The sequence below is a fragment of the Pomacea canaliculata genome, linkage group LG12 (assembly GCF_003073045.1).
Source record: "Pomacea canaliculata isolate SZHN2017 linkage group LG12, ASM307304v1, whole genome shotgun sequence".
Taxonomy (NCBI): domain Eukaryota; kingdom Metazoa; phylum Mollusca; class Gastropoda; order Architaenioglossa; family Ampullariidae; genus Pomacea; species Pomacea canaliculata.
Window position 1 is genome coordinate 6,533,647 of NC_037601.1, and position 15,169 is coordinate 6,548,815.

Sequence of the window (15,169 nt, forward strand, 5' to 3'; positions counted from 1 at the left end):
ACACTTAGTTGTATTGCTCCACCCCACCATCTGAGTGTCAATCTGCTATTAACACCATAGAAGCATGTAATAGTGACGTTAAAGATTGGATGGTACAAAACCAACTTGAACAACGATGATACGGTGGATGTCCTTATCTGGTCTTGAAGAAATTAATCATCACTCGACAGTCCACCCATGTAGCTCGAGGGGGGCAACACCAAAATCACCTTCACCTTGTCCAAAATCTCGGATTGATGATAACTGCAAACATGACCCTTGATAGACAAATTACAGTTGTCAGTCTGTTATGAGCTATGTAAGATCAGTGCCACCTGCCACATTCTCTCTACATGTGCTACACAGACTCCAGCCTATTTGTTTTATTCTAAGTGATTTCTACCTGACATCGGCTTCTCTAGTCATTTCTGTGAACTATTGTTTTCACATTCAGTAAAAGCTGTCTGTGCTGTTATAATTTCTTTGCAGGCTCCTGCCTTATTTCTCTTCCCCTACATTTCAACCAGACAACTCCACTCTTCCTTTGATGACAGTATGCTAGCTTTGTCACCAAATCAGCTTTCTATAGTCACAAGATTTTTAGTTACTATGCCACAAAACAGTGGAACTTTCTCCCCTCCCATATCTGCCTTCTGGACCATTAAATCCTTTCAATGTGCACTAAAAACACATCTGCTCTATAATCACTATTCATAACAACAATCTACATATTGGTAGTCCACGTTCTAATCCTTATTGTACTTTTTTTCCTATCTATTGACTACTCTGTCTGCTCGTCTTCCTCTGCTGATTCATGAGACTCTCAATCTTTACTCCTTCCCGATTTCTTCATGCATCTTTTATGTTTATCTTTGATTCCTTCTCTGGACAGTTGTTTATCCTTCTGTCTTTCATGTGCTGTCCATGTCTCAAAGGTTGACAACATGCCCATTCATGAGCATAATCATATGCTATATAAATCACGTTTATTATTATTGTGCATGCGATTTTTTTGAGACATTCTGAAACAGCAAAACAATCTATTATGAACAGCTTGAAACAGAAAAATGTTTATTCATTTATTACAAAAACAGAATTTCAAAATGATTTGCATGTGCACAATGTAAATAACCATTACTGTCTTTATGTGAAACACATTTGCTCCATCTGACTCACGTGAAGCCTACGACCAACACAAAGATCAGATACATGACAAACCCAAAGGAGCTATCTCTATTTCTTTTGTTTTTTCTTCTCTGCTTCTTCTTCTCGCTCCTTTTCTATTTCAGTGATATACTTTTCTATTTCATCTGACTCCAGCATCTGCGAGTAAAAAAACAACAAAACACAACATATATATATTGTTGAGACTGAGAAAGGAGAAAAACCTCACAAAAAAAATTTTATATCACATTTAAGCTACAAAACTAGTAAGACACCATGGCATTAAGAATATAGTGCTTGGAATCAAAGGATCCTAGAATACATTAGTGAAACTTAGAGATGCACTTACCTGAAGTGGTTTTCCCCGTTTCATGATGGCCACTTCCATGTTTTTTCCACCTGACTGAACTACTTCCATGAGAGCCTTTAAAGCCAGCTTGATCGTTTCTTTGTCATCAGCTGCAACTTCATCTGTGTAATGTTTCTCAAGAAACTCACGCACAGTCTTTGCACTTCGTCCAATAGTATTGGCCTTTAAAGATATAAAAGAGCAAGTGACTTCACAAAAAAGAAAAGGAAAAAAACCATTAATCTTTAGGCACTTCTATAAAAGTAATGTAATGATGTCCTGTACCCTTTTTAAACCCTTGTTCAATACACTCCTCCTGCTGCTTAAGAAAAAAAAAAATACTTCCACCACCCATTCACATATTATGAGTTTGTCATGCAAACACATGGAAATGTTTCTTTGGTTGATTTGGAACTTTAATAATATTATTATTATTATTAGACTTTTCCACTGTTTTTCTGTGTACTATGAGTATACATGGCAAACTCACACCTGAAGAAATTTCTCATGCTGACACTCGCACGTCTACCTGCTCTTTTACCATGACCTCTAAGTAGGCCCATGAAAATTTAATCATGGGTGTCTGTAAAATGTTTATAAGCTCTACTCTTGCCAAGAAACATTCTTACTTTCCACTCATGGTATGTTCCCGATGGATCTGTCTGATACAGATGAGGTGTGCCATCATAATCAAAGCCTATAATGAGTGCAGACAACCCAAAAGGTCGTCTTCCATTGCTCTGTGTGTATTTCTGAAACATAAAATATATTCATTACTTACACAATGATCAAAACAAATGCATTTGACTTTTTGGTCTGAATATTTTTCAAGCTATGATTATATGCATATTAGATGCTTTTCTTTTAGACACAGAAAACTGACAGTTTAAGCAATGTTTTTTATAATAACTTTAGAATGATACCATCAGATAACATTAACCAACGTTATATTAAAAAAAAACGATCATGAAAAACATTAGTAGTTCGGGGAAAATGATTATGATTATAACATTTTTAGTGAAACACATTTACAAACAACAGACAACCTGTTTCATTACCTGTTTAAGTTGTGCAATATATCGTGTGATGTATTCCACAGTGACTGGATCTTCCACAGTCAGTCGATGACTCTGGCATTCTACTCGTGCTCGGTTGATCAATATACGAGCATCGGCTGTGAGACCTTTACACATCAAGCTGGATATGAGTGTTCACAGGCATGCACAAATGATATAAATGTAAACGCTTGCTTTGATATACATGCATAAAATCTGCATTATAAACAGTCACAGAAAACATATGCTCTGCTGTTAAAATGACAGACCAACAATAATTGAGCCACTGTTGGCAGGGGTTAAATATTGATCCATGCAATTATCTTACCTGCAAAAGCTAGGGCCACATGGTCATCCAAAAGTGCTATTTTACGAACTGTTCGCTCCTCCTGAAGTTTTGCAACAGCCTTTTTCTCGACACCCAGGACAACAATGTTGTTTCCACGTACACCCACCTGCAAAATTGATAACTGGTCACTTTGACCCCAAGACACATTGACTTTGACTAAGATCAGCTATTTCCAAGAGCAAAGCCACCCACACCCAAAATAAATCATCACAGATGACAAGTAGCTATTCTCATCTTACAATGCTAACTGAGCCATGAGTTAATTGAACACCATGCCTAAAAAACAAACAAACACTTGACAGGTCTGCATCAGGATAAGTAAATACTTGAGCAGCAACATGTTACCATCTTAACCAGAGGTCTACAGACATATCTGATACAAACCATCAAAATAAAGAATAAATAACAATGATTCCTTAAAAAAAATTGTGATAATGAATGACAGATTTCTTCTCTGGGTGTGTATTGTCAAGTACTCTTTGTCTTAAGTTGCCACAAGACAAACTCAAAACACAAAAAATACTTTAACTATGCTTGAGCAATGCATATATCTCTGTTGGTAATATCAGATATTAGCAGCTACTTGTATCATTGGTCACTGTTTTGCCTTATTGGGCTTTGATAGAACTTCCTGGTGGCAGGGGACAATCTGACTCTATGTCAAAGTCAGAATGATTTTGAATCTAAAGAGACTGACTCCTTTAAAAATTTACACTATGTACCTTTTCTACTGATCCTTAAATAATGTGGCAGTCCATCAGCTGATTTAAAACCCGAAACACAGAGAGCGAAACTGTCTACTTCTCATTTATAAACCAGTTCTTTCTTTCGTCACCTCAGTGTCAACCCTCTTCCAAGTATCTTTGACAGTGTTGTGCAAGGTCACAGCCAAACCAGACCAGCAGAGGTACCCAACTGTTGTATGAAAGGAAGCTCCCAATTGGTTATCCAGTAGGACTTTGCTCATGGAACACTTTTATAGTGCTTTGATGACTGGGACAAGACACTCTCTGACACTAAATTTTCAACTCACAATACATAGTTGATGAAGCTGTGATAAAGCTGATACTGATAGCGTTTCTGTAGCAGTTCCTCTGTGGTGCTGATGTAATTCTAGATTACTTTCAACATCACGTATTTGGGTGGCTGCTCGTTCTGTAGTTCTGCTACTGTTTCCTTTCTTTGGAAGAGGTATGACTAGAAGTTGTGTCTTTGCATTCCCAGACTCTTTAGCACAGAGGTGTAAGTGCCTTTGTTGTTTGATCACCACTTTGTATAAGCAGTTTAGATGTCAACGCCGTGACTTTATTTCCTTCACTCTTTTGACCTTTTTCTGCAGGTTAGCTGACTGAAGTCTTATTGTTTTCAACGATGTACTAATAAATTATACAGATATTAATTATGTCAGTTTTAATGAAATTTTCAGCATATCCTTTTAACACGAACTATAATGTGCTGTTCACCATACATTCATGATCACTGCACCATATCTATTGTGCTAATCATCAGCGAATGTTTGAACACACAAGTTAAAAGTGTCGGCGTGCAACTTTTCTAAATCGCTGAATCACACAACCACTAGTCCTATAGGTAAAAACTCTACGATTTAACGTTGTATAAGCAATACTAAACAGAATTTTGCAAAACCATACCGCCGTTGATCCCTTCTTGACAGCTTCCTGTGCATATTCTACTTGAAAAAGGTGCCCATCGGGCGAAAAAACTGTAATAGCACGATCGTATCTATCGCTCATGTTTAGTCTCTTAACGGAAGTGGAAGTAGTCTCGCAGAAAACATGCAGCCGCTAATCCAAGCAGTGATCAACAGGTAATATGTAAATAATAATAACATACAATAGTGATACAACGACGATAAATATATATGTAGTTAGTATCAATGACGTAAATTTTCCGTTACAATGATTTTATTTTTGTATTTCGTTTTCTGCGCATCTGCTCTGTAAACGAGAAAGCGGGCCGTTGTTCCCTCGAGTTCGAGAGCAGATTGTATTGATAGAGCAAAGCATTCAGCGATCTTTTCAAACTGCGATTGTAAACAAGATCTTTAATCATGTCTGTTGCATTTATGTCACAACAGGGAAGGTCAAAAAACCCTCCACCAAATCCTGCAACGATTCAGAAGGTAAAAAGGAAAAAGAAAAAAAAAGTTTTTCATATTTAGATCATGACTGAAACGTATAAAGCCAAATTGACGAACGATACATTTTTTTGAATCATTTACCGCTGGTAGACTGTGTTAACTATCGTAATTACCAAAAATATCAGTAATTTTCACACATTATGGAGTGCCACTAATCAGCACTTGCAATTATAAGTTAAAAAAAATTTCAGGATTAATTTCAGGAAAATAACTAAATAAATAAAGCATGACTGTTACTCGATGCGCACTATACAATGTACACAAATAAATCAACGCGTATTAATATATTACAAAATATCTGCGATTAATTACTGTTGATGATTAACATCTGATGTGATGTTTTCTTTGTTTGATGTTGAGATGACTTCAAACTTCAAATCCATGTAGATATGAGGAAGACTAGGCAAAATATTTGTTTCATGTAACCTATTAGATTTTCAGCAATTTCAACAAAATAAATAATATAAACTTGTCTCCTGCTTCATGTAAACAGGAGTTTTTTGGTTATACCAGAGAGGAAAAGAAAACTGGGTTAATAATAATTATGATTCAGCCTTCAAAATAATAGTTTATGTTTTTCCTGTAGAAGTTAATTCTAAACATGGTCCACATCTTTCAAGTAGGCGCACAGAAATATTAAAAGAAAGTCATCGATATAACCTGTGCCTAATAATACCTAGAAAAGAGCTTAATGCTTTCTAAATTCTAACCTGGAATCTAAATGTCTGTTACTCATTATCATTGTTATGCATACTAGTGAAATTTCTCATTCTTTCTTTTGGCAGTTGCTGGATGAAAACTATCAGCTTATTCAGACAATTGCTGACTACCAAAGTAAAGGTCGAGCTAGTGAGGGGATGCAGTAAGCTTTTTTATACTCAACCCTTCCCTCTTGTTTGGAAACAATGTTTGCTGTGCTGTTATAATGCTGTAATGTGGTGTCATCTGATTTTTAAAAATAAATTTAAAATAAATGTACTCAGAAATGGGTATTAGAGTCAGTAATTGATATAAGGAGAATTTTAGCATCCTTGCATGCACCTGTATTTTAAAAAAAGCTAAAAAAGATTGACCTTTATAAATTATTTTTTTTTAAATATGATTTTTTTATTCATGTTCCAAGTGTTTACAGACCTTTAAAAATTTGCAAAAAATATTTTTGGGAAGTATTAAATTGGTATCAGTATATCATGCCAACATTTATAAATATTTCAAAGTAATATGAGAAAGGTTAAGTTAACTGTAGTCATTTAGTTGATGGGTAGTGACTTGTTACAATTTGGACATATTTCTTGTTAGTGTCCATCACCTCTTCCTCACTGCTTTTTTCTTTCCCATCCTTAAAGGGTGTCAGGTATTCATTTAGTAGCTCACTCAGCTGTGGGAAGTTAAGTGTGCCATGTGGCTGCTGAACCCAGCTAGTGTAACTAATGTCAGCACCTTTGGCCTTGGATGTTGGTGCTATCCAAGTAATATTGTTAGCATGAAAATTTACAAAATTTACATAGTTTCTGACTGTATAATTTGTTGTTTCTTTTTTGGCTAGCATTATTATTAAATATCACCAGTGCATTCTGGAAAATATTTTTTAAATTGGAGTTCTGAACTGCAAAAATAATTAAAAATCTTCATTATTTCTTTTGTTTAGATATCAGCAGATTTTGCACAGAAACCTTGTATATCTTGCCACCATTGCTGATGCCAACACCAATATACAAGCCCTCCTGCCAGTGAGGATGCTGTTTTTCAAGTCACTGTTTAAATGGCTTAACCCCTTAAGTGCAGCGTATTGCTGAATTGGTTTGCTTTTAGTTCTTGATAGATTTTTGAATATTTCTGTGCTGAAATCATGTTGCTTTTGTTTTTTTCAACATTAACTGTACATTTGAAAGTTTTCATGTTGTGATGATGACAAAAGCTATGTTTGGATGCGTAAGTGTGAATTATGTTTCATCTTCAGCTGGCTCTTTTGCAGGCACCTGGTCAAGCAATGGCTCAGCCAGGTGGTCAGATGATGAGGTCCCCAAGCCAACAAGGAGTCATGGGTGCCCCAGTTCCAGGTAAATTAGATCTCTGCTGCAAGAGGGCATTACTGGGGATTATTGGACAAGCTATTTTAAATTTGTTTTCCTAAATTTCAGTTGGAAATTATATCGTAATATTTTAAGATAAAAAATATTCTTTGATAAATTAACTTTTCAACTGCAGCGTTTTTGTGGCAATGTCTTCTTTGCCACTTAAAATAGCAGCTTAAAAAAATTTTTTGCAGGTGGTCCCATGGCAAGTGGGGGAAGCCAGGGAACATATGCACCTGGAGGAAACATACCCCAAGGAGCAGCACCAGGGGGAGGCTACCCTCGACCACAGATGGGCCAGCAGAGTGGTCAGTCCCCAATACAGCAAGGTATATGTCATTTTAGTTGGAAAACTAAGCTGTTACTTTTTTTTGGCTCGTTCTCAGTATTTTCAAGAGTGCAAGAACATATCTACCATGATTTTCTTTCCACAAGTGATACCAGAAGAGCCAGTGGATGCAGAAATTAAAATATTTTTGACGTCAGCATATCTATTAAATGCCAAACATGATGTCCTAACCCTGACAATCTTGATAACACACTAAACAAAATGACAAAATCGCATTCTTAAGTTAATAAAAAATTTTCCAAAAACAACCACAACAAGAACTAGAATGTACTCTGTAAAAAATTTGTGGAAGAGATACAGTGAAGGTTAAGGCTAAATTTAAGCTTTTTTCTTCCCAATACGACAGGTATGGGTGGTCAGCAATATCCAATGACAGCACAACAGCCATCTATGATAGGGCAGCAACCAGGAATGATGGGGCAGCAACAAGGAATGATGTCCACACAGCAGGGCTTGATGGGACAGCCACAGGGGATGATGGGACAGCAGCAGGGGATGATGGGACAGCAGCAGGGAATGATAGGGCAGCAGCAGGGAATGATGGGGCAGCAGCAGGGAATGATGGGACAGTCTCAGTCGCAGCAGCCAGGACATCCACCTCAGGTTATGTCTCCTTCCCAGCAGTCTGGCCAGAGCCCTATGGCAAGCCAGGCACAAGGCATGATGCCATCACAAGCACAACAAGGAATGATGCCGTCTCAGTCACAGGGTGGGATTTCACAGCAGCCAGGCATGATCTCCCAGCATCAAGGCATGGGCACCAATCAGCAACAGCCCCTGATGTCCCCTCAACAGTCCATGATGCCATCCCAGCAACCCACCATGATGCCATCTCAGCAACCAAGCATGACCCCTCCACAGCAGCAACAGCAGCAGCAACAGCAGCAGCAGCCCATGTTGTCATCACAGCAGTCCATGATGTCTCAACAGCAGGGCATGGCCACTTCTCAGCAGCAACCAATGATGTCACCACAACAGCAGGGGATGATGTCATCCCAGCAGCAGCCTATGATGTCTTCGCAGGGGCAGGGACAGAGTGGCATGATGTCGCAGGGTCCAGGGGGCCAGATGATGAGTGGTCCAGGACAAAATGGCCCAATGATGGGGCGTGGAATGCCCATAAATGCCTACCGCAGGCCACACCCACAGGGTGAGGGAAGATATGGGACATTTAGATTTAAAAAATAATAATTGCTGATAAATATTCTGAAATGTGTAATATGTCAACCTTTAACACCTGAGCATACATAATTCTTGTGTCACCTTGAAGTCTGGATCATAAACTGCATTTACACTAGTTTTGATTCACGCATAGTGTTTTTGCTGAACTCTTTTTTGCGCTGAAGGAGCAATCTCTCTTGGTTTATTGTGGGAAAGGTGAGACTGCCGTACAATAGGTGGGCAGCTGAGAAAAGGCATGTCTTTTATCACAGTTGGGGAAATGCAAGGTTAGAAAAAGAGAACTAGGCAGGACTCTATTTTCTTTTTTTCTTAAAAAAGAAATAGACATTTGATTCTTTCATGTGTGACATGCAGGTTCCCAGTTCAGTCCACAACAGCAACAGTCTCAACAGCAACAGGGTGGTCAATATCCACAGCAGCAGTACCCTGCAAATCAGCAGCCTTTCCCACCATCCAGTGGTCAGTCAGGACAGGCAGTGCCACCATCCAATCCTTCTCAACCACAATCCTTCACTGGGCAGCAGCCATCTTTTCCACAGTCCCCTCAGGGGCAGTACTCCTCTTACACTAACCCAGGAAACCCTCAGCAGCAGCAACAACAGCAGCAGCAGGTACATTATGAAGAGCATATTTGGAGTATTTTAACATTTTATATATATTCAAACCTAATTTTCTTTCTCTTTTACTACCCTTTTTTTTCACTTTCAATAAAGAGCCTTTTTGCTTGAGATTTATGTATAACACATGGCTTGAAAAGGTTATTGCTTGCTAGTCATTTTATTTTTAAGTTAAGAAATGATTGGAATTTATAAATATTTTCTAACTGCTGTTATTAATAGTGGCATCCAGTATGATTTGAATGTCTGGAGAGGGAGATATTCACAGAAATATTAATGGAAATGGTTCTGGCCAGTAGAGATGAGGGGATAATTCTTTTTCTGTGTGGTAACTTTAAGAGGGACATATATCACCACAATTAGGCTTGTCAACAATCCAGAGACCACTTATGTAAGAAAAGGCCGTGTATGCACCAGTTTAGGGAGGTGCTATGTTGGGAAGATGTCCTAAGTGGCTGCAGCAAGCCAAGTGTGACAAACTGGCATAGAGGAAGTGTAATAACTTCCAGAATGTTTCGATGGGTATGAGATGGTTAGAGAGTAACACCTGAGGGTTTCCTCAAGCGCGGACTCATGTAGGGATGCAGGAGAGATTTAAAGTACGAGAATGGCAGTAACAGTTGTCAGAGCTATGTTGTGGTATACATATATGTGCGAGTGAATGGTGGTTTTAATGATAATTAATGCCACTGTAACATTGGAAGTATGAATAGCAAAGATAATATTGGGACTTCCACTCTAGATGAGCCAGATTGTTGTATGTATTTGCATAATTTGTACACATAATAAAACTTCATCGCTGTACTTTAAGTTACATGTTAAGTATTTGTGGAAGAGCAATGGTGCAGGGTCATAAGCTGTGAGCTACTGACGTGATTATTGTACATATTTTTCTCCTGCAAGATTATGTTGATGTGGGTAATGAAATTCTGTCACCCACAGGCCTAGTTCCTTGGGGCCAGTGTTTGCATTTGACATAAAGCACAGAAACATTGCAACAATTAAATGAAGTGGAACACAATAGTAGATAGAAACTTTTTTATGCAGTGTCAGTTTGAAAAGAATACAAGGTAGTCATATTTCCTTGATCTTCTCTTACCTTCGTTCTGCCATTTCATTGTTCTTTCAAAATCCCCTTTTGCACGAGGAAAGGTTGTGAAAGTCAGTTTTTTTATACTTTTAACATCATAATCTGTTTCTTCCAGGCTTCTCACCAGTCTCCACAACAGCGCTTTGGTCCCTATCCTCGACCCCAAGGTCCTATGGGTTCCCAGATGCCTCAGCAGATGCAGGCGCCAGGTGGGACCCAATCTATGACCAGCATGAACCCACAGGGTCAGATGGGTCCCCAACAAGGTACAATGGCTAATCAGGCAAGTCAAGGATATGCCTACAACCAGGGTCAATATTAACAATGAGCAGAGATGGAACATCTACAAGATGACAGGCATTTAGACCTTGGGGACACAAGGAGAATTACTTGGGGAGAACAAATTGTGCAGGCAGTGCTGATAAGTCAACAGATAGCTGCTAGAAGCAGGTTTTACATGGTTGGGAAAAGTCCCAGGTGCTGTGGACTTATCTTGCCTACCTCTGTGAGGACTTTCTGGAAAAGGGGTGCTATTTTTGCAAGCACCATTGCAAGTTTAGACAATTTAAACTATGAGACATTTTTGTCACAGTTAATGCTGGTTTAACTTTGTGGTAGCTGTTGAAAGTGAAGTGTTTGTTCCGCATGCTAAAAATTCACAGGTTTGTCCATGTCTTGAGTTGCTATTCCAAAACATTTTTTGATCTTTTTTTTCAGTTTTTGAAAATGTTGAAAATTGAATGTGTGATGGAAGAGCTCTGTATTCTGGTAATTATTGTGCTTGAGTTTAGAGCAGGTCACTGAGTTATGGCTGATTCTGCTGCGGCTGTACCTCTCTGCCAATCATACATCAGTAAGTACTTATTTCATGAGGAATAGTTAAGACAAGGGAAGGAAAAGGTTGGACTGTGCCTTCCCTATGCCATGTCCTAAATAGGAAGGTCCAGCCACTTATACTCTGGTCAGTAGACTATAGTCTTTGATTTTTACTTGACTTGTTATCAAGCATTTAAAATTCCCAGATTTCTGTTGATTTAAAAATTCAGTTGATTGCTCTCTATAACTTACGTTAACAAGTTGCTGAAATCTGTAAAACAGTCAAGATAGGTGTAACTTATGTCATTGATTCAAAATTTCAAGACACAGGCTGCAGTTATCAACTGTGATGGGCTGTATTCTTTGGCTACTCTCAGTTCCTGTAAAATTTTCTGTAGTGTTTGATTATTACCAAGTTATATCTTCCCCATGTACCAGCATTCTTTTTCTCATGTAGACTGATTGAACATGGAAAAGTTAAAGGAAAAATGAGCCATAAAGTAAAGAAAGTGGTAAAAGTGATATATTCTGAAGGACATGTCTGTCTTCCTGCCCTTTGTTCTCCAATCCTGTTAGCCCCTGTGTCTTCTCATCTGTTATTTTAACCCTATGTGATGCTCCATAACGGCATAATACTGCATCAAGTTCAGATTATGCCCTAATTGTACTAACAGTACTAACTTGTAAATAATTTTGATACTTCATGCATGCTTTCAAGGTGTATTTTTGTACTGAATGTTGATGTGGGTAAAAGACTGTTTCCTTCCTATCTTCATGTTTAATAGTAAAGATATTGTGTATATTTTGTAAGAGACAATTCTTTGAGTTGAAAAGTAGGATATGAATGTAGTTTGTAGCTCCAAGGCAATAGATTGTTGCTGTACAATAGGCATTGATGTGTCCTTATATTATTATCATGATATATCCCTTCGTGTTTGTGCTCTACCACAACATTAGGGTCACCCTCAAACACTAATCAAGTACCCAAGTAATATGAATGGTAGAATGTTTACAACAAATAAAAAACAAAAGCTACAGATGACAATAGATGGAAACTTCTGGCCTAAGAACTGGAGATGTTTCTTGAACAGGTCCTAAGTGCATGCTTGAAAGACTTCTGCTGATGCCATAGGACATAAGGCAGTTACAACAAGTAGATGATGAATGGACAAACATGCATTCACTAGAGCTTTTTATCCCGATGCCGGGAACATAAAGAAGGCAAGTACCTGCAGAAGTACAGCTTGGGGTGTAGTGAGTTAGAAGGTTAGAAGAGAAAGAAGTAGCAGAGCCTGCAGAGAACCTGTAACAGAGAGTTGCAAGTTTGTATGCTGTTTACAAACCTGAATCGAAAGCCAGTGAAGAATATAGAGAAAAGGTCTAGCCTGATATTCTACAAAAATATGGCCCATTGACCAGTTTTCTGTTCTTGTTATTCTTTATCTTTAAACTAGTGTAGCAATAAACATAGTACTCTATATAAATGTCTGTAGTGTTTTTCCTCATCAGCTGTTATGAAAAATGTTAGTGTTTTCATTGTAATGTCAAATGATTCACAGTTTAAAAAGTGTCATGTTAGTTACCAGCAGCTACTAATGAAGGATGTAAAAAAGTAAGCAAAAGAGAAAGACATGCAACAGTTTTGTTTTAGATTGAGAAATATACATCCTAGTTAAAAAATAAAGCACATGGAGGAATATTGTGCTTTTTTATGTGTGACTTGTCTGTTGAGGGAATTCAATTCAAACAGTAATGACAAATATATTGCTTGGTGGTGCGATTAATGTGCAAAAAATAGAATCTGTTTTATGCCCTGCTGTTTACAAAATTTTTATTCAGTTTACAAGAAAATATACAAAAGCTTGTGCTCGTCAGTATAAAGCCGGACCTGAGTCACATTAACCTTGGATAATTTTGGCATTTGAGCATTTTAAGGACTTTATTTTAAACTGAATCAGTGGATATGCTGACATTAGCTAGATAAAGAATAAAGCAAATCCACAGGTCTTGCTATTTTTTTTTTTTTTTTTTTTGCTTTTGGTAAATGATAAAGTAACCAACAGTTTTTTTTATCTTTCCCTCTCAGACCTGTATTTTTTTTGTTTGTCAAATATTGTGTGTCCTAGAGAACTGATGGTGGTGGTTTTAACAAGACTTTGTTGTTCTGCCTGTGGATGTTGTGGCAAGTTTGAGCTAAATTTGGAGGGGGGAGGGGATTTATTTACTGTAAAATGACTGTTCAACTTGGAAAAGAAAGGTGAATCACAATTCACACTGCCAGTCAGGCAACATGTTGGATAAAATTGAAGGAAATGTTTAAAAGAAATACCTCTTGGAATAGTATATATATACAGATACATCTATCAGGTTTCCATTTTGTACTGGGATGTAAGTGAATGGCAGTTCTAAGTTGTATGTGTCCAGTTGTGGCAAGTGTATTGTGTATTATCAGATGTTGGACAGCTACTGTCTTCAGGACGTTGGACAACTGCTGTCTACAACACTTTTGGTGGAAATGTACTCAGTGGCTATCATGTCTGTTTTGCCATCACAAATAAACATGATGGCAGAATATTATACCATGCTATTATAACAAATTATTATAACAATGCTCAGTACTTACATTATCAATAGAAATCTGTAGCTTTCTATTGAGATAAGTCTGGTAATTTAGCTATAGCGAGTACACCAGCTTTAGTGTGGAATGGTTGATAGTGCATTGACCTGTCTTCATCCCTCTCTCTTTCCACTGGTGGATGGGGACTGTTGGTTGGTGAATGCATGCTCAGTGTACTCAGCCCCAAGTAGTGCACATTCATACAGTAACTCATTTAGAGAAAGTAGTAGAGTATTGCTTATTTGCTGAAACACCCATGAGTTGACACGGCTAGGAGCTGCACCTTTGGAAGATGGAGGCAAGGCAGGATATTTTCGTTTTGTTAATCCCCGTTCAGTGACATCATTACCAAAATTATTTCATAGAGCATGGAATCACATGTGAAAAATATAGAAGGAATGAAAGGTGTGAGAAACTATTTCGACCATCCCAAAGATCTGATCTGCATGTGGGTTGGCAGCTGAGGACGAAAGAGTCATGTCTGTTCAAATACTCTTGATTCACAATGGTTAAGATTTGACCCATTTTCTTTAAAAAAAATGTTGGGTGATGAATATTGCACATATGCATTTACAAGAGACTGATGGCCCTGGCCTATTGCTGGTGCTATAACTATTATTTGGACTGGTGTAATTTACAAAATCGTGCATGCTCAATGGTGCATTTCTTTGCGTTGGTTTCAAGAAATGCCTCGAACTTTAAACATGGTGCCTTGGCTAAGCAGTGAAAACTGTCGGTCGAGTCAGCTTGGAGTATGTTGTGTTCAGTGTGCTGTTACACAAAAGCGACATGGTTATTGTATCAATAATCAGCGTAGACTTTTTGACTGGCTACTTTTGGGAGCAGTTCATTGGAAGTTAAAGAACATCTAATGGAGAGAATTTAGAAGGTTGCTAGGTGTAACCATGACTGCTCCACCAGCCTGCCTTTCTTCTTTTCCCGGGTTTTGTGCTCATGGTGTACTCTGCTTAAACGAAGCAACATGTTGACAGTTTTGAAGTGCCAAGAAATTTTTTTCTGATGCCTAGTGGTGTTTTCCTGTTGTGTTCAATGAAGTAACTTTTGTGCAGAGACTAATAAAGAACAATTGACTATGTATGTTTGTGTGTACATGTGTATGTGTGCGTGCAGAAGGAGGCTGTCAGTCATCTGTATCAGGTTCAGACACAGCAGGAGGGGAGGAAGCTGTTGTAGGCACACTAATTGTGCCCATTGAGACCAGACATGCACCTGCTATGATATTGGAAAGATGGTAATAACTACTTTACAAAGGCAAGTTTCATGTCTGCAGAACTGCTGTAGAAGTGATAACATTAAAAGCATGTACATCGTCTAGTCTCTGGATCCCAACGTCTGTAGACATGTA

The 15,169-nt window shown here is 38.1% G+C and overlaps 2 protein-coding genes across 2 annotated transcripts; one reads left to right on the top strand and one right to left on the bottom strand.

Annotated features, from left to right (window-relative positions):
- Positions 1-1,027: 1,027 nt before the first annotated feature.
- On the bottom strand, positions 1,028-4,704 carry LOC112553270 (proteasome subunit alpha type-7-like). The gene is made up of 6 exons (XM_025220375.1): positions 4,549-4,704; positions 2,876-3,002; positions 2,551-2,675; positions 2,122-2,244; positions 1,493-1,675; positions 1,028-1,302 (listed from the first exon to the last, which is right to left on the bottom strand). Exons 1-6 carry the CDS (start codon positions 4,648-4,650, stop codon positions 1,213-1,215), a joined length of 750 nt encoding a protein of 249 aa, XP_025076160.1. The 5' UTR covers positions 4,651-4,704; the 3' UTR covers positions 1,028-1,212.
- Positions 4,705-4,855: 151 nt separating this feature from the next.
- Positions 4,856-14,899, top strand: LOC112576715 (protein SSXT-like). Its single transcript, XM_025259384.1, has 8 exons — positions 4,856-5,039; positions 5,843-5,919; positions 6,706-6,787; positions 7,033-7,117; positions 7,327-7,461; positions 7,828-8,631; positions 9,018-9,274; positions 10,486-14,899. The coding sequence occupies exons 1-8, from the start codon at positions 4,968-4,970 to the stop codon at positions 10,690-10,692; spliced, it is 1,719 nt and encodes a 572-aa protein (XP_025115169.1). The 5' UTR covers positions 4,856-4,967; the 3' UTR covers positions 10,693-14,899.
- The last annotated feature ends 270 nt before the right edge of the window (positions 14,900-15,169 follow it).

Coding starts and splice junctions, on each gene's coding strand:
- LOC112553270 (XM_025220375.1), bottom strand. CDS start 4,650: ATGAGCGATAGATACGATCGTGCTATTACAGTTTTTTCGCCCGATGGG. Junction 3,003..4,548: donor TCAAGAAGGGATCAACGGCG/GTATGGTTTTGC, acceptor TCAATTTTGCAG/GTGGGTGTACGTGGAAACAA. Junction 1,303..1,492: donor AACGGGGAAAACCACTTCAG/GTAAGTGCATCT, acceptor TTTTACTCGCAG/ATGCTGGAGTCAGATGAAAT.
- LOC112576715 (XM_025259384.1), top strand. CDS start 4,968: ATGTCTGTTGCATTTATGTCACAACAGGGAAGGTCAAAAAACCCTCCA. Junction 5,040..5,842: donor ATCCTGCAACGATTCAGAAG/GTAAAAAGGAAA, acceptor TTCTTTTGGCAG/TTGCTGGATGAAAACTATCA. Junction 6,788..7,032: donor ATATACAAGCCCTCCTGCCA/GTGAGGATGCTG, acceptor GCTCTTTTGCAG/GCACCTGGTCAAGCAATGGC.